The sequence below is a fragment of the Epinephelus moara genome, chromosome 23 (assembly GCF_006386435.1).
Source record: "Epinephelus moara isolate mb chromosome 23, YSFRI_EMoa_1.0, whole genome shotgun sequence".
NCBI lineage: Eukaryota > Metazoa > Chordata > Actinopteri > Perciformes > Serranidae > Epinephelus > Epinephelus moara.
This window is the reverse complement of record NC_065528.1, coordinates 21,384,251-21,406,494: the sequence shown is the minus strand read 5'-3', so window position 1 is coordinate 21,406,494 and position 22,244 is coordinate 21,384,251. Positions and strand designations below refer to the sequence as shown.

Below are 22,244 nucleotides of genomic sequence, written 5' to 3'. Positions count from 1 at the left end.
GAGATTCATCACGCACTGTGTCATTGTATAGAGGGTGCAGTAATCAGTTGTGTTTTACTTTGTTATTTATTACTTGCATGTTAACGTTTGTTTTGCTTCATTGATTCCAGAAGGACGTGAAATGTAATTTCTTTATTTCTTTAATTGAGGATAATTCAGAACAAATGTACTTTGGTACCAGAATAAAACAGAACAATGCCTCAGAACAGGAACAAACACAGATGCAATACGTCATGGGACACTCTGTTTTGATCGGACAAACAAGGAATGTGAAAAACAAGATGATGATGATGAATAAAATGTCAAAGAATCACATTTTTCTCTCATGATTTTTCATTGAAACAGTTTTTATCTTCAACATAAAATATAACTACATTAACATATACTGCACCAGAGAGAATTAATTACAGAAAGCTAGCATTTAGTTATCAAAAAAGCTACTTTATATTTACGATTCCTCTCTTGGGTGAAGGCTATTTAAGTAATTATAATACAGAGTAGGTTTAATTTTAAATCGTATGGACAGCACTACTGTGATTTGGCAACACAGCATTATTTACAGGAAATGGTGCAGCACCTTAGTTTTACTTCAGCCCTTCCTCTGAGCCTCATCATTTAAACTTTACAGTAGGTTTCACGTTCACACGCGGGACACAGTCCTTCCTGTCGACTTCAACATTTCGTGCACGTCCGGGCCAAAATGATAAAGTCCAAGAATTATTTCACTGTTGTCTTTAAACACTGCAAAACGTGATCTTGAACTAGACGAATTGAGTGTACACTTTCACTTGCAGCAGGCTTTCTTCTTTATGGGCTGAGCACTCAGAATGACAGTTGTGTCTCTCACCCTGTCCTCCTGCTCCATTAGCACTCTGAGGAAAGACAGAGACACAGACATAAGAACACGGCATGAGCCAGAGGTGTGACAACTATAGATCAATCTCTTGACAAAAGGTTGTAAACGCAGCAGGCCATGTGCTCCTCTGTGACTTTATCATGCATCTGATGACTGGTGTGCAGCGTGTCTCATGAATGGCCCGTAGTCTCGGGGCCCCCTTCTGTCCTTCACCTGCTATGTCACTCAAGGAGACACATAGCGACCAGGGCCCTAGTTTTCGGTTCAAGAACATCCATGCACTTTCATCCACTTATCTGGGCCGGGTCCCGGGGGCAGCAGGCAGAGCAAAGCACCCCAGACGTCCCTCTCTTCTACAACGCTTTCCAGCTCCTCCTGGGGGACCCCAAGGCGTCCCCAGGCCAGATGAGATATGTAATCCCTCCAGTGTGTCCTGGGTCTGCCCCGGGGCCTCCTACCAGTGGGATGTGCCTGGAACACCTCTAACAGGAGGTGTCCAGGAGGATCCTGATCAGATGCCAGAACCACCTCAACTGACCCCTTTTGACATGAAGGAGCAGCGGCTCTACTCCGAGCTCCCTCCGGATGTCCGAACTCTTTACCCTATCTCTAAGGCTGAGCCCAGCCACCTCACGGAGGAAGCTCATTTCGGCTGCTTGTATCTGCGATCTCGAAATCGGAGGGTAATACATAAAAATTGCTCCAATGATAATGCAAATCCACGATGTCTACTATCTGATATATCTGGGTGGAACAGATTTTTTAAATAAATGATAGAGTGTGAGGTGAAACGGTATCTTTCATGTCCTCCTGACACCTCAGCTCCTGTTTGGTACACATTTTTAATGTCTGCGAGCTGTTTGGGATCAGTAGAACCTGATCATGAAACATCGTCTTTGAACAGGAAGTAGTTTTAGAAAAAAAAAAAAAGTCCTCATGAGGACGCTGGGTTTATTTTTAATAGTCACAGTGTGTAATAAAGTATAAAGCAGTTAATTTCAATGTCTGAGCATTGTTCATTTTGTAACTCTGGATGAATTGTCCTTGTTTCATACTCCAAGCAAGGAATGTCCTTTTGTCTGTAGAGACAGTCTGTCGCACCTAATTGGTCCCAACATTGTCAAACAAGACGATGATTAAGTCCTAAGACGAATACTTCCTAATTAACAGCGTCTTATCTTGTAGCTGTTGCTAAAATTGGTCAAATTTGTTGCCATATCAAACTACAAACATTGTTCATCATAAATAAACAAGTTTCAACCATAAAATCTGATCAGATTTTGGACCTTGTCCACCTTTGTGTCAGGGTCGGCTGCAGACTGACTTGGCAGAGATGGCTGCCATCTTGTTTTTACATGGATTAGTGTATTGTGCTCTTACTACCACTAGATGGCACAAAAGTGTCCATGAACGAGGACAACAGGTCCAGGTTAAGCAGAATGAAGTAAAAGGTGCGGGAAACCCAAAATGTGACGTCCTCATATGAGGACACAGAGTCTCAGGAGGATATAGACACTCCTCCAGGAGCGATAAGACATCCAAACGAGGTCTAATCACCTTCTTGTTATGTAACAGCCTCTCAATAATTTGCCCACGTCCACACACCCTCAGGCTTAGATGAGGCAAACCTGCCAGCCAGCAGGTTTGCTTCACAGAGTGTGTTGCTATGGTAACTGACTGAAACTGGCTTTGTGGAATGCAAAACTTTCCCTCATCTCAGGCTTAACATACTCAGAGTTTTTCTCACGAATGCTACTTCCTGAAATAGGGCCCAGGCAGAGACTCAAAATGACCTCGAAGAAACAAAACGGATGGCGTGTCTATATAATGTGTTCCTTGTTATTCTACACACCCATTTGATTCACATCTTACCTGGCCAGGTGTGTCAGGGACTCTGTCACATTCTTGGCGGTGTAGGCACTGACCTCAAAGAACATCACCTTGTTTTCCTGCTCAGGCACACAGAGTCAAAAAAAAACCCAACAAAGACACACAGATGTTATGTGAAGAAGTTTTAAAAACTGCATCTTCGTGCTGGGATCAAAACAGAGTTATGATTCTGAGTGAAATAAAATGATCCACAAGCTCTGAGCTGAACTCACATAAGCCAGCTGCTCAGCTTCTTTGAACGACACCTCCCTGTCTCCGTCCATGTCCATTTTGTTGCCCAGCAGGAGGATGGGGATCCCTTCTCCCGCTGCCTCCTGAAAAAGAATATCAGTAAGGAACATAGCCATGAAAACACCCGAGACGAGTTAAAATGTCTGCTATAATACAAAATAGAAACACAAAATAAAAACTCATCGAAGACTTGAAGGGAAAGTGCAACATTTTGGGAAGACTTTCATTCGTCCAACTCTATACATGAAGAAAACGAGTTGCAGGAGTCAAAGGTCAGACCTGGACATTGGTGAGCCAGGGTCGCACGGCCTTGAAGCTCTCCTCCACTGTGACGTCGTACATCACCACCACGCCGTCCGCCTTGCGAAAGAACTGCTTGGTTATGCTGCGGTACCTGTGTCGACGACAGTCGAACCGAAACATTTGCTGCTGTTTTTATTCACTCTTCAGAATTTTTTCCACTTTGAGCACCCTTCTGTTTGTGCACGGATGTCTTAAATAAATAAACTATTTTTTGCATTGAGCTCAGCCCAGTTGCATTGGTGTGTGGGTATCTCCTTTGCTGTCCTTTCTTGTTTGTCTATTGCACCGAAGCACCCAAGACTTGTTTCTTGCCCAAAGTAGGCGAAGTTCCACAGGAGCCCTAAGACATCATATTGCTCACACTCTGTCTTTTGGTATGTAGCAATTGGTAAACAATATGGGGGATGGGACTTTGGAGGGAGGCGGGAGTATCAGCTGGGACTATTTTATATTGATTTTGACTAATTTCTGAGTGGACTTGCAAATCCAAGTTTCAGTTTAGGTCCAACACCTTTTGACCTCACTTGTTTTGTATCTAAAAACATAAAAAGAAACTCACCTCTCTTGTCCTGCCGTGTCCCAAAGCTGCATGGCTACCTGCATGTTGTCCAGGGTGAGTGTCTTCACACTGTAGTCAATACCTGATAAAGAAACAGCAAAGATTAATACAATATAATATAACCAGGATAAATTCATAATTCCTTCGCACTTCCCTCTGTGATACTGATAAAATATGTGGCTACATCTCTCATATTTGATTTAAATGTAATCATATTCATTGTTTTTAACAGAGCAACAGAGACAGAAACAGCCACTAGGGGGTCCAGCGAGGCGTGATACTGACTGCGTGTGAAAACGGGGGGGGACAAAGTGGAGATAACAAGGCTGGAGTGAGGATTGGGAAAGATGAAAGCAAGGAGAAAAAATCATCACAAGTGACATAATCTGCAGTACAATGTGTGCCAGGGCTCTTAGACAGGCAGTGTGACTTCACAAGCCCTCTCATGTGATGCTAAGTCGCCCTCCGATCTCCTGTGTTAGCATCCACAAACACACACACGCCATTCAGATTTGTTCAAAACAGCCTCTGACACATGCAGCACACCATATTATTATAATGTTTCTCTTCTCACCCACAGTAGCAGTAGTGGAAGGGTGGAAACGGCCCTCACAGAACGAGCGTAGCAGAGATGTCTTGCCTACACTTGAGTTGCCGACCAGGACAACTTTAAACAGGCGGTCTGGGGCGAACAGGGCTTCTTCTTTTGTCTTCTAAAGCAGATTAAACACCGGAAAAGACAGAGATACAAGAAATTAATGTGCATCTGGTTCATTAACTCTGCAGATAGTAACATATCTTATTGAAGGGGATCCATTCTGTCATTTATACAATGTTACAGTGTCTGATGTTGAGAATAAATGAAAGTTCAAAGTTTTAAAAAATGATGTAAATGTTTGTAAAAGTAATCCCTGTGAGCAAAAACCTCCGGTGTCATTGTGAGTACTCTGTTTCTAATGTTTTGTCTACTTGGAGATGTCAGCTTGTCACACATTTCTTTATATGGTCATCTGCTCCACACATGCTGCTGCAAGTGTTTACACTACGTAGCCTACGCTGCTACATGTAGCTACATGCTAACATCAGGGAAACATGTAAACTTGGTTGTGGTTGTTGTTAGTTTGTCCCCAATTTCAGATCATATTCCTGCTGGAACATGTCTTGGTTGATTGATGATTTCTCATGGTAGAAAATGCATTCTGTTACCTTCATTTCCCAGCGGGGAGGACACTGCTACATGTAGCTACATGCTATCGTCAAGGAAACATGTAATCTCCACTTGCCATGTTATTGCCCTGATTTCAGATCATATTCCTGCTGGAGCATGTTAAGTTGTCAAGATTTTGGTTAAGAAGCCTTTATTCTAAATGTTCACAAAAGAAAATATCACTATACTCCATTGCAATTATTTCCCGAATGCAAGTACACTGCTACATGTAGCTACATGCTAACATCAAGGAAACATGTAATCTTGCTTGCCAATGCTGTTATTTCAAATCAGATTTCTGCTGGAAGATGTCTGGTTGTTAATATTTTGGTTTAGATGGTTTTATTGATGTTTTTTTCTATTGCTGAAATTATGCCACTGTATTCTGTTACAGTTATTTACTTGCCGCAAGTACACTGCTAAATTTACCTGCTAATGGAAACCATGTAATCTCAGCTGCTGATGTTGTTAATTTCTCCCTGATTGTGGATCATTTTCTTCTTTTGGAAGAAGCTTTTTCATGGTAGAAAATGCCGGTATACTAAATTACAGTTATTCCCCCGGCTGCAAGCACATTGCTACATGTAGCTACATGCTAACAGCTGGGAAACATGTAATCTTGCTTGCCAATGTTGTTAATTTGTCCACAATTTCAGATCATACTATGGCTGGAATATGTCTGGTTGTAAAAGTTTCCGTTAAAAAGCTTTGATTGTTGATTTCTCACAGTAGAAAATGCATTCTGTTACTGTCATTTCTCAGTTGCAAGGACACTGCTACATGTAGCTATATGCTAACGTCAGGGAAACATGTAGTCCTGCTTGCCAATGTTGTTAATTTTTCCCAGATTTCAGATCAGATTTCTGCGTTTTTTTCTGGTTTTATTGGTGTTTTTTACTGTAGAAAGTCATTCTCACTGCTACATGTAGCTACATGCTAACCTTAGGGAAACATTTCATTTTGACTGCAGATGTTGATATATTCCCGATTTCGGATCAGGATCCTGTTTGAATATGTCTGTATTTACAAGCTTTTATAGGTTATTTTTCATGGTAGAAAGTGTTGCTATACTCTGTTAGTCATTCCCTGGCTATAATGATGGCGTAGAGACGCCAAGAGTGCAGGTGTGGAAGACCCAATCAGAGCAGACTGGACTTTTTTGGGAGGGGGCGGTTAAAGAGACAGGTGCTAAAATGGAGCATCTTAGACTGAGAATGAATACGGGTGTTTTTAGCAAAGACAGAATGAGGAAAAGTGTTTTTGGAACATTAAAGTATTTTTACGTGTTCTAGCAGAAACCCAAAAAACCCATAATAGTATGAACCTGAAAATAAACATAATAGGTTGTCTTTAAGATCAAAACAAATCTGAAGCTCCAAAACTGTGGACATACTTGCTGGGTCTCCTTCCCGACAGGCTGTCCTCTTGGAGACAAGGGCGTCTTTTTTGCACGTGTAAAGCGGGATTTCCTTGCCGCAGGAGCCTCAGAGACGTGACTAGAGGGTTGGGTGGCCGACCGGTCTGCTACCATGACAACACTTGTCTCAATGTCACTCTGAGCTTCGTCTTCCTCATCGTCCACCTCGTCTTCCTCCTCACTGAGCTGGTGCATTAAAGGCTGAGGTCCTCCTTGGAGCAGGTGGGGCAGGTGGTCCTCCTCGATGGAGATGACGCGACGGAGGGGCCATCCATCCGGAGGTGAGTCCAAGACGTCGTCCTCCACTCCTGTCTTCTTCTCAATTTCCACTTTCTTCGTTCTCTCTCTGTCTTTCCCCGTCACCCGCTTAGCGGCGGCCATCTTGCCTTGTGTTTTTTTGGCCTTCACCTTCACATCCTGCACTTTAGGTGGAGCGGGGTTGGCATAACCGTTGGCTAAGCCGGAGTTTTTCTTTGCTGCAGGGCGTTGTTGGCACGCAGGGGCTTTAACAGTGGTGGTGGAGGAGGAGGTGATGGTGGTGGTGTCATCCTCACTACAGGAGGAGGAAGCAACAAACACGATTTGAAGGTGCTCTATAGGCAAGGCCTCCAGAGACTGGTAGGACCCATCCACCAACAGTGGGGCTCTTTAGAAAACAGAGGAGAAACAGAGGATATACCGGGTCAATCCACTTGGCTGAGATGAAAATCTGGAGGCCAAAGCACTCAAATGTTTCTGATTTTAGTCTCATCTAAACAAAAAAGTTGATTCAGTTGATTGTTGTCAGTGTATAGAATCAGATATCCTCTGTTTTTCCTCCTTTGACACATGATTTTTACATCACACTGAGGCGGACATTCTTCTCTGTCACACAGGAAACACTCTGACGGATGATTTGTGTTATTTGGAAGATAAATGAATCACCTTTTGGCAGGCTGGCTGGTGTCATCAAATATATCGGCGAGGCCCGTCCTCTGCTTCTGCTTCTTTCTGAGTGAAGTCCGAGGCTTATTCAAACAAAGGGGATGTATGTTTGTGTTACAGAGGTGCTCTGTCAATCAGACAATGCCGTGATAGATGCTGCTGCAGTGCAATTAGATAAGAATGTATACTCACTACACCGCAGCATATGTCTCGCTCATCTTTTAAATGCTTGTTCATCTCTCTGGAAGGATTGAAAATTGAAATTAATGAGAAAGATGCAATCTGCTGTGGGAACACAACACACTGAAAAAGCTTAAAAAGGACCAAAGTTTTTGCAAATCCTTTAACTGACTTTGCTGCCAGATTTGTGAGCTTTGCCAAGTAGGACTTAAACTGAAGCCAAAAAGATTAAAGCAAACTACGACCCAAGTTTGACATGAGCTCATGCGATATCCTGATTGTACCTGAGGAGGTCGAGCTGCTTCATGAGACTTTGCTTCTCTCGCTGCAGTCCCTCAGTGATTCTGTACATTTCCCTGAAACAAGACAGAGTAGATACAGTCAGTTAGTAACGGTATGATGTAATCGACGAGCATGTTTCAGTAAATTCAATGCACGTTTCGAGACAGCATAGCAGCACTAACGTTACTCGCTGCCGGTAGCCTTTGTTTTGATGATGTGCTATAATGATATTAAGCAACCTCAGGAACTACAGGTCCTTGGAGGCTCACAACTTTTAATGCTGTTCGGATAAAGTGTCAGATCCTCTTTGGTGAACCAAAAACAGCCCCAAAATCCCCATTGCCAAACCCATCAGACTCCATTTAAATTTAAAGCCTGCTCTGTTCTCCCCGCAGTTAGGGACCGTTCGCCACGGTACTGCTGCTGGGCAGGGTGGAAATAAGTCCTGCAGAGTTACAGAGGACCTGGAGAATGTTTTAGGATAGTAATAACATTATATAAGATAATCATATTACAAAGTTAATATAAGATAATAACATTAAAGACAAAATTAAATTGCAATACTTTTTCAAAACTTGATGATTTTACCTTTCTGTACATTTTGTATACAAATTCATTTCAATTTACAATGTTCAAAATTTTCTTTCCCCCCCCCCCGGAAAAAAATTTGTTTCCCAAAATCCTGTGGGAAACACTGAAGTCGGGATGAGAATAAACGCAGTTCACATAATCCAGTCAAAATGAATAGATATTTTTAAACGCTTGAAGATCCACTCACAGACTGCAGTGTTCACAGCTCCACCTTTTAGTACCAGATCTGTGTGCTAGGTACCCCAACAGAGGGGGGACCAAAAATGGGGACGGTACAGAACGGTTCCATTGGTACCATCCACAACTTTTCACAGTGGAAACGGAAAAAAAGCATAACGAACCAAACTGTACCGTACTTTACTGCTTGGTGGAAACGATTTTTGTCTAGTGAACTAGCCTGGGTTTCACTAGTTTTGAGGGCAACAATTGTAATCAACAGAGGGCGTTGCATGTTGCACAATGGAAGTAAATGGTAGGAGCAAGATGGTGGATTGCATTAATTACCTGCGAGCTTTAATCCTGCTATTACAGGTATTTGTTTTTATCCAAAAAACAAGCATGGACCAGCTAATAATGAAACCAATGCATGCTCTTTCTGATGATTTCTCACTTGACTTCTCCATCATCTTTTTCCAACTTGTAGAATATGACGTGCCCAATGATGTCGTCACAATTCGCACTTAAGGTCATGGAAAACCTGCTACTTTTTGGTTCCAGCGGAGAACCAACTTTTCAGGTGCCAAAATTAATTTTGGTCAAAATGCTCTGAACGGTTCAAAGCTAGGTGCGAGAACCGAAATGGGACCAGTTCCATGTTGGTGGAAAAGGTGTAAGAGAGCTTTATTTTGTCTCCATTGACTTTGAATTAGGTGTTTTTTATGACGATACAATTACTGTTTATTTAAATGGAGTCTGGTGGGTTTGATGATAGCAATTTTCGGGCTGTTTTAGCATAAGGGTCTGTCTCTGTAGGGATCCTTTCTATAATCTTGTCAGACACTTGCGGCAACAATCGGAGCCTGTCAGTAGCAAAAACAAACACCTTAAGTGGACGTAATTTGTTTTCCCCCTCGGCCCAAAAGTATGTGATGTTTTGTGGGTGCTCCCATATGAACAAACCGTATCTATTACAAACTCTCCATATTTAGTACAGGCACAAATGAGTTTGTCTCTGTAGTCATATAAGTCCAACATGTGTAACAGGTGTGTATACCCACATCTCTTTCTCCTGTTGCAGCCGGGCGGCCTGCTCCTGCAGCATGGCCAGCTGCTCCTGGGCCAGCCCCAGCTCCTGGCTGGTGCTCTCCAGCGCTCGGGACAGCTCGTCGTTGGTCATCTTCAGCTTGACGTTCTCCACGTGGCTCTCCTGCTTCTCGCTGTCCAGCTCCTGGCACTGGAGCTCTAACTGGAGGGAGAGGGGAATATTCGCAGGAATGAAATGCGCTAATGCTGGGTGAGGGTATTTAAAGTATGTGCAGGGGAGAGGGAGCTGTATTGCTGCTGTTTAAACCCCTCCCTGCATCACTTGTTAACTCGAGGGAAGGATTAATACTCTTGACTTTACCACAGTCACACATATTCTGAATTTCTTCTCAACATAGATGGATCTGTCTTTCCACGTTTTTAACACTGTGTTGTGATATGTTTGTCAATTGTTTTGACAGTTTGACTTTTTGTTTTCCACCAAACTTGTATTTTGTCCTGCAGCAGTTGCACCAAGCCACATCTTAATTAAATTTAGGGGCAATAATTCAAAGAAATGTTTAATATCTTACATGTTGTGTGTGTGTGTGGGGGGGGGTGTTGTTGTAACTTTACTTAAGTCATGACAGATGTTGAATATGTCTCACCCTTTTCTGCTTTTGGAAAAGATGTTCCAGCTCTTTTTCCTTTGCAGACAGCTGAAACTCCAGGTCCTGGCTGCGCAAATGAAGACGCTCAGAGTCCTTAGAAAACAAGGAAAGATTAAAGGGACAGTTCACAGCAAACTCAAAAATGCATATTTTTCCTCTAATCTGCAGAGTTAAGTATCACTTTAGATTGTTTTGGTGTGAGTTGCAGAGTGTTGGAGATATCAGCTATAGAGATGTCTGCGTTCTCTGCAATATAATGGAAGTACACTTAACAGAACACTTTTGTTTTTGCTCCTGTTTTTCACAGATTTAAGTTAAAGATCTAAGATTTTTTTTTATGGAGTCAGTAGATGTATCACAAATTTGTTAAAATCTGTTAGTGAGCGCCTCTCATTTTCAAAAATAATTCATCCACCTGACAGTTGTCGCATATCAACATACTGATTAAACAGCGTCATTACTACACAGGTGTACCTCAGGACGGTCACAATGAAAGACCACTCGGGATTTATACTTATGTTTCGCATGGACGCCTTACCCTACGCTGTAGCCTGATGTGCACCTCCCCAGAAATGTAACTACACGTGGCGGTGACGCAGACCTCCTGTCTATGTCTGTAAGCTGAAACTGTTTCCCTCAGTGGAAACGTAGCTTTTATTTACTTTAATTTCACAGATAAGAAACAATAAGTGGAAATTTCCGCTAGTTGCTAGGTTAATTTATACAATGTAAAATGCCATAGGCTTGTGCTAATAACGTTAGCATGTTATATGTGTTTGGAAAACGTGTTTAGTATAAGACAGTTGTTTTGTCAGTGAACCTTGTGAATTGTAACGGAGCCAAATTTTGTAACATTACTTTTGTTAAATGTTGCTGTTGTCCCTGGTTTCATATGAGTAGAGGAAAAGTCCGCTAGCCACTAGGCTAATTTATACAATGTAAAATGCCATAGGCTTGTGCTAATAACATTAGCATGTTATATTTGTTTGGAAAATGTGTTTAGTATAAGACAGTTGTTTTGTCAGTGAACCTTGTGAGTTGTAATGGAGCCAAATTTTGTAACGTTACCTTTGTTACATGTTGCTGTTGTCCCTGGCTTCATATGAGTAGAGGGAAAGTCCGCTAGCCACTAGGCTAATATATACAATGTAAAATGCCATAGGCTTGTGCTAAAAACATTAGCATGTTGTATTTGTGGGGAAAATGTGTCCAGATAAAGACAAGTGTCTTCACATTGTCTGTGAATGCTGCGAGTTATAGTGAAGCCAATTTGTGTACTTGTGTTTGAAACTGTCTCTATTAAGCCATGTTTAATGTGTGTTTAATGTGTGTTTTGAATCAACTAAACTTTACAGCACTTCACAGAAACCTCCACGGCTGACTAGTGTTTTGGAGGTGTAACTGCAGAGTGACACAGACACACCACCACACAAGTATAAATGATGCACACTTCCTTCTGCTCTGTAATAGTCCCAACATGAAACTGCTCACAACAAAGTTTGTGGATTATCTTGAGTAATCGGGTCATGATTTCTAAAAAGAGACATTACTGTTGAGTTTTTAAAACGCATGAAAGCTGAGTGGCGTTCTAGTTCCATGATATCAGAGAGAAGGCAGACATCTCTACAGCTGATACGTCCAACACTCAACAACTCACTCAGGTAAGAAGGAAAACCCCGTGTTTTTTATTTTAGAGTGAACTGTCCCTTTAAAAGTCAAATGGTTAAGTAGTGGGCACATGATCAAGATCCCCTCCAGAGATGCAAATTCTGCACAGTGAGGGTCAGACATGCAAGTGAAGAAACAATAAAACTGAGTGGAGGGGAAATTTACATACCTCACAAAAATTACATTGAAAAAAAAAATAAAGATATAGATAAAGATATTTTTTTTTTCCAACAGCTGTTATTTTGTTGCTTAAAGAGGTGATGCCCTGGTCAGTTTCATTTGTGTTTGAGCTCATGTACCTTCAGTAACAGCCTGTCCTTCTCGTTTTTGATCTGCGCCTCCATCTCTTCATATAGATACCGGATCTCATTGTCATGTGTCGCAGCCTTCCTGCACAGAGGAACAAAATAGACATCACAGTTACAAAGGTTGAAAGGTGAAGTGATTAAAAAGAGATGCAGTGTGACATAATATAACATCCAGGAACAGAACAGCACTGTTGTCTGGGCTGAGCTTAAGGCTGTATCTGTAATTACATGTAAACACTCGAGCACACAGACCTGCAGACGCACAGCAGCTGAGCTTCATTTTTAAAAGAGTACTGAGCAGTATTTAAATTGCCTCTGACAATTGCTAAGACCCAAACAGCCAATTAGTGAAGTCTGGAGGAATAACAAGCTGTTACAAAGTACCACGCGGTGCCATGGGAAACTGTGCATGTTTTACAAACTGCTGAAATTATACTGATTGTGTACTGTGTACACTGGGGCTGGGTATTGTTTAAAGAATTACAGCACAAGCACCAATACCAGGTCCCTTAAAGTTATACAGATACCACCAAAGGAGTTCTTCCACTGCATACAATGCCGCTGACCCTCATTTATCAGCATCTCAGCAGGCGAAACTCTAGTGGTGAGGGTTGCAGATTGGCTGCAACTTCTATGTGCCGAGCCCGAACTCCCAGTTAGGATTTATTCAGTATTCGTTGTTCATGAGGTTCTCTTCGTCTCCCAAGCAAACTGACTTGGTGATTAAAACCAGTAGAAACACTGAACAAAGCTGTTTTTACATTACAAATTCAGTGTTTATCCGATGCTGTTTGGCTCGTAGCAGACAGGCCGCTAGCCCAGCACCTGCTAATGTATGCTCACCGTATTTCTTTGAAAACTTAAAGGTCCACTCTAAATCGGGCATTCACATTTTCACATCAGCCACTGCAGTTAGCAGCCCCTCTTCGACAAGAACATCGGGAAAACGCTGATGTTTTTTTAACGCGAAACTGCTTTAGTCAGTGTTTTTACCGGTTTAAATCACCCAGTCTGTTTATTTTGGAGAGGAAGAGACCTCTGTGGATAATTCAGCTCCCCGTAAAAAAAACCTCCTGAACAATGACAGGGTCCGACGTTAAGGTTTTTTCCTACTTGCCCTGCCGGGCAAGTACTTCTCAATTCTGCTTGCCCCATCTAAATTCTTACTTGCCCTGCCTAAGAGGTTCTTTTTCTGGCTGTGTGGTGCATATTTTTGCTCATGACTTATATCTTACGTCAGCAGAGACACTCAGCCAATGGAGGCAGCAGCATATAAAAAAGCAGCACACTGTAACTGGCCCCTCCGAGGACAGAAACAGGAGAGGAAATACACGATTACAGGCCTGGAGTTAAGATATTTTTAGGGCAAGGCCACTTTGGCCTTTGATAAATACAAATTTATTGGGGCATCACGGCCAAAATGTGGGGCACCAAGGCCAAAATAGTGGCGCAATAACAATATGTGCTAACTACATTGAATGAAGACAAAACAATATATGTGTTGAAAAACAGCACTGAGTTTATTAAAACTGGGTGTGCATGACTGGGGATATATCTCGTTTCTTGTTGTTTGGATTCATGTCCCTTATTTTTTTAAGTCTTTGAAATCTCTTTATTCTTTTGTTATCTCCTAGTTATTAAGAAATTATTATTAGAAGAAGATTCTTTATTGTCCTTTCTCAGCACATTACATACATTTGACCTCTGCGTTTGACCCATCCTTCTGTATACACTGGCAGCAGTGGGCAGCCGCAGTGCAGCGTCTGGGGACCAACTCCAGTTCTTTTGCCAATGCCAGTGGTCAGGGTCACTGACAGGAGTATTCACCTAACATAGCCTACATATCTTTAACTATGTAATTATTTATATGTCTCTATGTATATTTTTACATAAATCCCCAATATTTAATTTGCCTTTAAAAAAATCCTCTTCCTTCATTTAATTTGACAATGATTATCGTATTGTATTATATGTATTAATTCTCTACAGGATCTTGTATGTTCTTTAATGTGTGTTCAATTTATTAAAAGAAAAAAAACAAAAAACGTTTTGGTGAACCCTACAGCAAAGTGAGCCCTCTTCCTCAGAGAGCATCTTTGCCTCCCAGTTTGTTCCTGGCGGCAGAGCAGAGTGAACCGTCTTCCTTCACAGAGAATCTTTGTAAAAGTTTCTGTGTGGTACCTGTGTTGTACATGAGCTAACGTTAGCAGGTAAGGACTGAGAGGCTGTCCGGTATGTGTGTGTCCGAGTCGTGCTGCTTGCCCGATCAGGCATGTCTGCGCAGGGTCTGCTGGCCCGCCGGCTATTTTCACTTGCCCTGGGCATTCGGGCAACCGTTAATGTCGGACCCTGAATGAACACTGAGGGAATTCTAACTGGGTTAAGTGTCAGCCGGTCGCAATCTGCACTCCTCACTGGTATATGTCAGGAAGTCTTTCACACTGAACCTTTAAGATCCAGACGTTCAGGAGGTTTTTACTAGAAGCTGAATTATCTCTCTCTCTCTCTCTCTCTCTTCCTCTCCAGTAAAAACTCTGGATGAAGCAGTTTCATGCTACAAATCAGTGTTTGTCCTACACTGTTCTGTTTATTGCAGACTGGCTGCTAACTACGGCCATGTCTTTTTCTGGGCTACTGTAGAAACATGAGTAGCCAAGAACGGACAAACAGATAAACACTGGCTCTAGACCAGCCCACTGTCATTCAGAAGTTGTCGAATACCGCTGTTTTGTCAGCGACACCTGACGCTAACAGCCACTTTCCGCCACCAGGTTGCGTCACCTTGTAAAGCAGCCAGACATAACCTGTCTGTGTTATGATACACTGCCTATCAGCAGGACGGCACAGGTTGTGGTGATTTGATACGCAATTGGACGGCGTCAGGTTAAAATGCTACCGGTAACGATGTAATATAAGGAGGTGAAAAGTCCCTATAGGGTGGGTGGGAGCGGTGGTGGATGTGTCCTACGAACTTCGGACTTTCACGGCTGCTGTTCACCTCCTGTATGAATGCAGAGCCAAACCATGATGTTCTTTTAGGACTGTCAAAATAACATGCCCTTTGACCCGGTCGATCACTGAGGGCCACAGTGGCAGACGAGACGATGCTGCTTGAAACATGAAACATTTAAAAAACGCCCAGATGGAAGTTGAACCATTGATAGAAGCACCGATTTCTGCAGTTCCTGCAGTAAGGAATTTTCGTACCATCGGAGGACTTCAAGCCTGAAACATCACCTCAACACAAAGGATTTAGCAGCGAACCTGGAGGTCCGAGCTTGCACAGGATCTGATGCTAGCGCTAGCAGCTAGCTTCGTCAAGCCACGCTCGACCAGACGTTCACACACAAACTACTTTTGGTGGTAGAGGACAGGGGGACATTTGTGTCCAAAAAACCAGCAGCTTTACTACGACACATCTGCCAAAATCAATTTGAATTGAAATTTTTAGAAATACTTTAACAGCAAAAGTCGATGTATGCGATTACTTTAGAGTAATTAATCACAGCCCTATATGTTTTGCAATATTTATTTTGCTGAATGCTTCTCATGTCTCCTCTGGCACAGCATCAGTGGATTTCCACAGCAGCAGAAGGTGGTCAGACTTCCGAGCGTGCCTCCAGATTAGCGGTCATTTGACACGGATAAAGAGGTTGTTCTATAGAGAATTACAGGTAAATCCATGCAAACGCTCTCAGGCTGCGGGCCCAGCGTGGGGTAGTAACATAAACACACACACACACACACACACACACACACACACACACTCACATGTACATTCACAGTTATGTCACAGATTCTTTAGGTGGCTAATGACAGAGAAAAGAACATATGCCTTCTGTGATCCATAGAGTACGGTGCTTAAACGTTTAAAGTGTGGGAACCAATTGAGAAATGTGGCCTTTCTGACCCGTGATCCGCACAGTAAATAAACACCACATTTCTTTAATCCCTGCGTTTGACTCTCTTTCCTGCGAACCATATGTTCATGTTTTCCTTCTCTATTTACTCCCTCACTGCATCTTGTCCTCCTCATATCCCATCTCTCACACTACGAGGGAAGAAAACTCTTACACAAGAGTGAAACACCACATCTGGAGGGAATACAGTCTTTTTTTTTTTAGTTACGAGTGAATATGTGTCCCGTGTTACTACCTTTGGAGGGCGCTCTCCATCTCTTTCCTCTCCTGGTGGGCCTCTTTGATCTGGTGGGTGACCCTGGCCAGGAACTCCTCAAAATTGGACAGGAGGTGAGGCTCGTCTCGTCGAAGCTGCGCCCAAAGGCTGCGCACCTCGCCTGGACTGGAGAGAAGGAAAAGGAGACGACACAAAGAGGGTGTCTCATGAAAACGTAATGTGTAACTGCCATAATCCATACTAAACATGTTTGAAAACACCCCAAAATATAAGGGTTTGCAGTGATTATACTCACTCCTCAAACACGTTACTGGCCCCCAGGCTTTCCATCAGCATACAGAAGTGCCCCTCCTCCTCGTCCTCAACTCCTGACAGCTTGGCTTCCCACTGGCTCTGATAAAGAGCTTCCTTGGCCCTGAAGACAGTGCCAGGGGTCTGGTTTTGGTCATCGGCCACTGAGATCCTCCGGCCATGCAGGAACTGACCTGAGACACACCCACAGCAGGTGGTAGCAGCATTTTTACATCAACACCTCAGCAGCATGTGGACATTAACTTTAAGCAGGATTTGTACTTCTGCATCAAACTGACACCACACCCTACGTCATAGCCTGACGTGCACCTCCCCAGAAAAACGTGATGCAGCGACGCAGACCTCCTGTTTATTTTTGTAAGCTGAAACCATTTCCCTCAGTGGAAACAGAGCTTTTATTTACTTTAATTTCACAGATAAGAAACAATAAATTGTGGAGACAATAAAGCCCCCATAAAATGTGGGTAGAGGAAATCTCTGCTCGTCGCTAGGCTAATTTATTCAATGTAAAATGCCATAGGCTTGTGCTAATAACGTTAGCATGTTTTATTTGTTTGGGAAAACGTGTTTAGTATAAGACGCAGTATAATGTTGAAGAAGTATAATGTTGCTGTTGTCCCTGGCTTCATATGAGTAGAGGAAAAGTCTGCTAGCCACTGAGCTAATTTATACAATGTTAAATGCCATAGGCTTATGCTAAAGACATTAGCATGTTGTATATGTGAGGAAAACGTGTCCACTTCAAATTCAAAATGAATACCATAACACGCATACTATTTTCCATGAAAGCAATTATCTGAGTTACTTTCCTGACAATTGATGACACCATTTTCAATTTAATTTAAACTTTAGGGCAAAGTAAGCTGTATGGACTGAGCTGAAGGCCTCTGCAGACGGGAGACCTACTGAATCCAGAGGAGAATGCCTCCAGCGTGAGGTAACCGGTGCGATCTGTGTCCAGAGAGTCAAACACATCCTCCAGCTCCTCTGCAGACAGAGGCAGCTCTCTGTGGAGCCTCTGTCGGGAAAACATAAACACACAGGACATTAAAAAAGCTCTCGCACTGAGCTATCAGCGATACAAAACATGAAACACAGTTGACTATGGACTCAGATTAGAAACAGTTTAAAGTATTGCACTGGAATCTGAATCAAGAAACGTCATATATATAAAATCTGAGCTGCCATATCCTGCTCTGTTATTGTAACTGGCGCACACCTCGTGCAGAATAAACACAGGCACGATGTGGCTGTTTTATGTGTCACTGAACAAAGCTTTTCTTGGAAACCCTCAACACAAAACAACAGCAACAAAAGGCATGATGCTCACAAGGGCCCTGTCCTAATTAACTGACAACACAGCTTGGACATTGTTAGCACTTTGAAGAGGCTGGTGTGTATTATTCCTGCCAGTAAAATCATGTGTTTGTGTGTGTGTGTGAGGTGAAACTATACTCATAAACATTTCCATCAATGGTGCTCCTCTGCCACTTCACCGGCTGTTCCACTGCACTGAGTGGGTGAAGTGCTTCTTTAACAATGGTGATATAACGTGAAAAAACGGCAACCGTGACACTAAGTGTTTCCCGCTTACCATTCACCGTCATTACAGCGCCACGGGACACTAAATTATGCTACAGGTAAAAGCGTGTCCCCTCGACCTTTTGTTCTTCTTAGTGCAGGCTTAATGCATTCGCAGAGCATCGATGCATTTTAAATGGAAGAATGTGAGACTTTAAAGAGTGAGTGTGACTGTGAAAACAAACCTCTAACAAAACATATTTGTACTTATATAAAATAACCTGGCGTGGAAACAAATGGTCCATTAATATTTAATCAATTGGGGCGATGGTAGCGTAGTGGATAGTGCCGGCGCCCCATGTACAGAGGCATTGTCTTGCTGCAGCGGCCGCAGGCTTGAATCCAGCTCAGGGCCCTTTGCTGCATGTCAGTCCCCACTCTCCCTCTGTCTCCCCATTTCACCTTCTGTCCTGTCATTAAAGGCAATAAAGCCAAAAAATAATAATAATAATTTAATCGATTGACAGAAAATTCAATGGGAAAAAAAATTAGAAAATATAGCAGGGATAAATGGGCAGAAGAGTTTATGGATGGGCATGAAGGAAAAAGATTAGAGGAGGGATGTTTTTTTATTTTGCATTTCGAAAATAAAATCAAAATGTTGAGAATGAATTCACACTTTCAGTGTTAGTGCCAGGCAAAAGATTAAAATGAATTGAAGGAGGAAGATTTTTTAATTTATTCTTTTATTTGGGAATAAAGTCAGAATGTCGAGGATAAATGTTGAGAATAAATTCAGAATATTGTATAGAATAAAGTTGAAATGTCGAGAAAAAAAGTTGAAATGTCGAGAAAAACGTTGCAATGTCGGGAAAAAAGTTGAATGTTGAGAAAAAGTTGAAATGCCGAGAATGAAGTTGAAATGTCGAGAAAAAAGTTTAATGTTGAGAAAAAAGTTAAAATGTCGAGAAAAAAGTTTAATGTTGAGAAAAAACTTTAAATGTCGAGAAAAAAGTTGAATTAGTGAGAATAAAGTTGAAATATCAAGAATAAAGTTGAACTATCAAGAAAAAAGTTTAATGTTGAGAAAAAGTTAAAATGTCAAGAAAAAACTTTAAATGTCAAGAAAAAAGTTTAATGTTGAGAAAAAAAGTTTAATGTTGAGAAAAAAAGTTTAAATATCGAAAATAAAGCTGAATTGGTGAGAATAAAGTTGAAATGTCGAGAATAAATCTTAACATTTAAGACGGGGTAAGGTAAAATCTAATATTTACATCTTAACACATTATAAATTTCCAACATGCTAGGCTGATTTTTGGGCAGGTCAGTGTCCTACGGCTCCGAATTCAATTCTGGCTCTGGCGGCTCTAACATGTATGGCTGTACAAGTCCAATAAAGTTGCTGGATGGAGCATCCATTGTCGTGCTACAATCAAAAGAGAATGCAGATTTCCCCAGGAGTGGGCGTGGCTTCAGAGAAAACTGCCTATTTTTTCATGATTTTGAAACATAACTTTATAACCTTTTTTGATCATTCAAATTTGGCTTGGTGTCTGACAACACATTTTTATAGTGGTCATTACACATATTTATTTTGATTTACTTGGACTTCAGACATTTTTTTTTTTAATTCTCGAGATTTCAGCATACTTTAACTTCATTCTCAAAATGCAAAATAAAAATAATAATAATAAGAAGAAGAATTTTCCCTCTACTGGTTTATTTTTTCTCATGCCTGGCAGTTACACTGAGAGTTTGACTTTATTCTTGATGTCTCACCTTTATTTTTGTAATGCAAAATAAAATGAAATAAAATAAAAATCATTCTCACATCTTTTTTTTTACTTTATGCCCGGCCCGAACCCTCTTCTGTAAAAATGTCTTTAAATCTATAAATGTCTCTAAATCTATATAAGGACGCTGTCTGTCTCATTTCACTCAATGACTTATGGTGAAGGGCATGGATTTAATAAGTTTATATCTCCTCCCACTCCTTTTTGAGTGTCAAACCAACTATACACTGACAACTGCTTTTCATTATGTTTTTCATTATTATTATTATTATTATTATTAGATATATCTGAAATAAATATCAGTATCAAAATGTCCAAAATCTGCTCTAAAATGTCCGTTATTTTATTTTGTTTTTTAAAAGAAAGCACTTTTCAAGCAATTTCTGACCCTTTAAAAGACCAAATAATTCATAAATTAATTATCATTCATTGGATTAATCTTTAAGAAACTAATCCTAAATTGCAGCTCTAAATTCATGGCATCTATATCCCTTCATGACAACAGTGTGCACACTTTACAGATGTGCTCTTAACTTGAGGTACTCTACAATACACACACTTTAACAACACACACACACACACACACACACACACACACACACACACAGCCTGCTCCTCTAACCCTCATATCGGTGCGGGTAATGAAGCCTTTGCTCTCCACATCGCAGGTCTGGAAGAACTCCTTGGTCTTGTCCAGCAGGGAGATGCGACCCCAGTCTGAGCACCTCCTCTCTGGGCTCAGTGTGAAGCCGTTCACCCTGCCCTCCTCCTCCATGTCCGGGACTCTTTTCAAGGAGCAGCACGGCGTGTGAGTCGCATGTATCTCAGCTGCACCCAGGAGTGGAATCACACATCAGGCCTCCTCACTGGCCCTGCTGTCTCCAGCGCTCTGGGGCTCTTACAGTCGCCATGACGACAGAGACAGGAAGTAACATCAGATGATGAGACCGCTGATAACTTTGTGGCTTATGAGAGCACTCGAAATTAGTTGCAGGCTCCTGTGAAGTTTGTGAAACAGAGTGAAATTTTTTAAGAAAACTAGTGGTTACACAAGTGATGATTACATTAATGCAACAGTGCCGCACTTGTTACGACTCATACAGTACTTCCCTTTTTCTAATAAGCCCTGGACACGCAGCTCATAAAAGGTATGTAAACACAGTGTAAAGGATTATCTTAATACCCTGCCATACAGAACACATGACAGCGTAATGCCTGCAAGACTGCAGCGGGAGCCATTACCAAGAGGCAGAGTCACAGCTGAATTCAGAGCTGAAATGCAGCCCCCCCTCCAAACAGCGGTTTCTTGTTTGGTCATAGCTTCATGACTCAAATGCGGTTTTAAAGTGCACTCTTGTTTGCACTGGAAAGAGCGAGAGAAATGTGAGAGGCAGGTCTGCGATTTTAAAGTCAAGATGTGTCGACTTCTAAGATGGAAAAGCTGAATTTCAGCTTTGCAGCAAACAAAACATGTTTAAAATCTGCAAATTAGACAATAAATACCTTCTCTTAGTATCCTCAAATGACTTTCTGAAGACAGATACCACAAGTTTGTTCCCCTCTGCAGCACATTACCATCAACAACTCTTCTAAGTATTAAAGATGAAGGACAAGAAAAGCACTGGGCCTCTTCACAACCACAAAACTTCTCTCTTTCCGCTCCCACCCAGCTTCAACACACATCACACTCAACTACAAATCACTTCTTTGAATAAACCTTAAACAGAAGCAAACTTCTTACCTTCTACAAATGATCAGCACCAGAAACTGAAGCCTTTTATCCCCCCCTGCTCTCGGTATCAACACAGCAGCAGCCGCGCTCTGTGTTTAGGAAGTCTTGCCTCACAGATGAATGCTAGAGAAGTCATTCTGCAACCATGTGATGTCATGAGGAAGCGGCCCGGAGGCTTTTCAGCCCGCGTCCACACGCTGCACCCACAGTGAGAGAGGGAGAGAAAGGGGCTGGAGGTCTCTTAGAGAGGGCTGCATGTACATAATGCTCATATCGCCGGTAACTATGACGACAGCTGACTCAAGACCACTGGTGTCTTGAATGTTGATGTGTTATTAACGGGGTTTTATTACTAGAAGTGGCAGCTTGGTGTTGCCAAAGTGAAATCAGTAGTCTTTAAGGGTTATTAAAAGCAAAAATACACTACTCAAAACTCTTGTGTCACATTATTCAAGTTGAAAATCTTTACTGATGTACATT

General features: G+C 41.8%; 1 protein-coding gene across 4 annotated transcripts; it reads right to left on the bottom strand.

The window, feature by feature from the left end:
* Positions 1-117: 117 nt before the first annotated feature.
* cracr2ab (calcium release activated channel regulator 2Ab) lies at positions 118-22,110 on the bottom strand. 4 transcript variants are annotated; one of them, XM_050036659.1, is made up of 18 exons: positions 21,774-22,110; positions 20,655-21,030; positions 17,625-17,736; positions 16,702-16,891; positions 16,425-16,571; positions 12,261-12,351; positions 10,291-10,386; positions 9,658-9,845; positions 7,852-7,923; positions 7,580-7,628; positions 7,388-7,470; positions 6,440-7,109; positions 4,414-4,552; positions 3,840-3,921; positions 3,257-3,371; positions 2,959-3,060; positions 2,729-2,805; positions 118-872 (listed from the first exon to the last, which is right to left on the bottom strand). In XM_050036659.1, exons 2-18 carry the CDS (start codon positions 20,805-20,807, stop codon positions 785-787), a joined length of 2,454 nt encoding a protein of 817 aa, XP_049892616.1. In that variant the 5' UTR covers positions 20,808-21,030; positions 21,774-22,110; the 3' UTR covers positions 118-784. The 4 variants fall into 4 exon arrangements, with proteins under 4 accessions (XP_049892616.1, XP_049892619.1, XP_049892620.1 ...); XM_050036662.1 differs by having other exon boundaries at positions 4,414-4,549; XM_050036663.1 differs by having other exon boundaries at positions 6,440-7,016.
* Positions 22,111-22,244: the final 134 nt, after the last annotated feature.

Coding starts and splice junctions, on each gene's coding strand:
- cracr2ab (XM_050036659.1), bottom strand. CDS start 20,807: ATGGAGGAGGAGGGCAGGGTGAACGGCTTCACACTGAGCCCAGAGAGG. Junction 7,924..9,657: donor CTGCAACAGGAGAAAGAGAT/GTGGGTATACAC, acceptor GTCTTGTTTCAG/GGAAATGTACAGAATCACTG. Junction 3,372..3,839: donor GACACGGCAGGACAAGAGAG/GTGAGTTTCTTT, acceptor TCGTCGACACAG/GTACCGCAGCATAACCAAGC.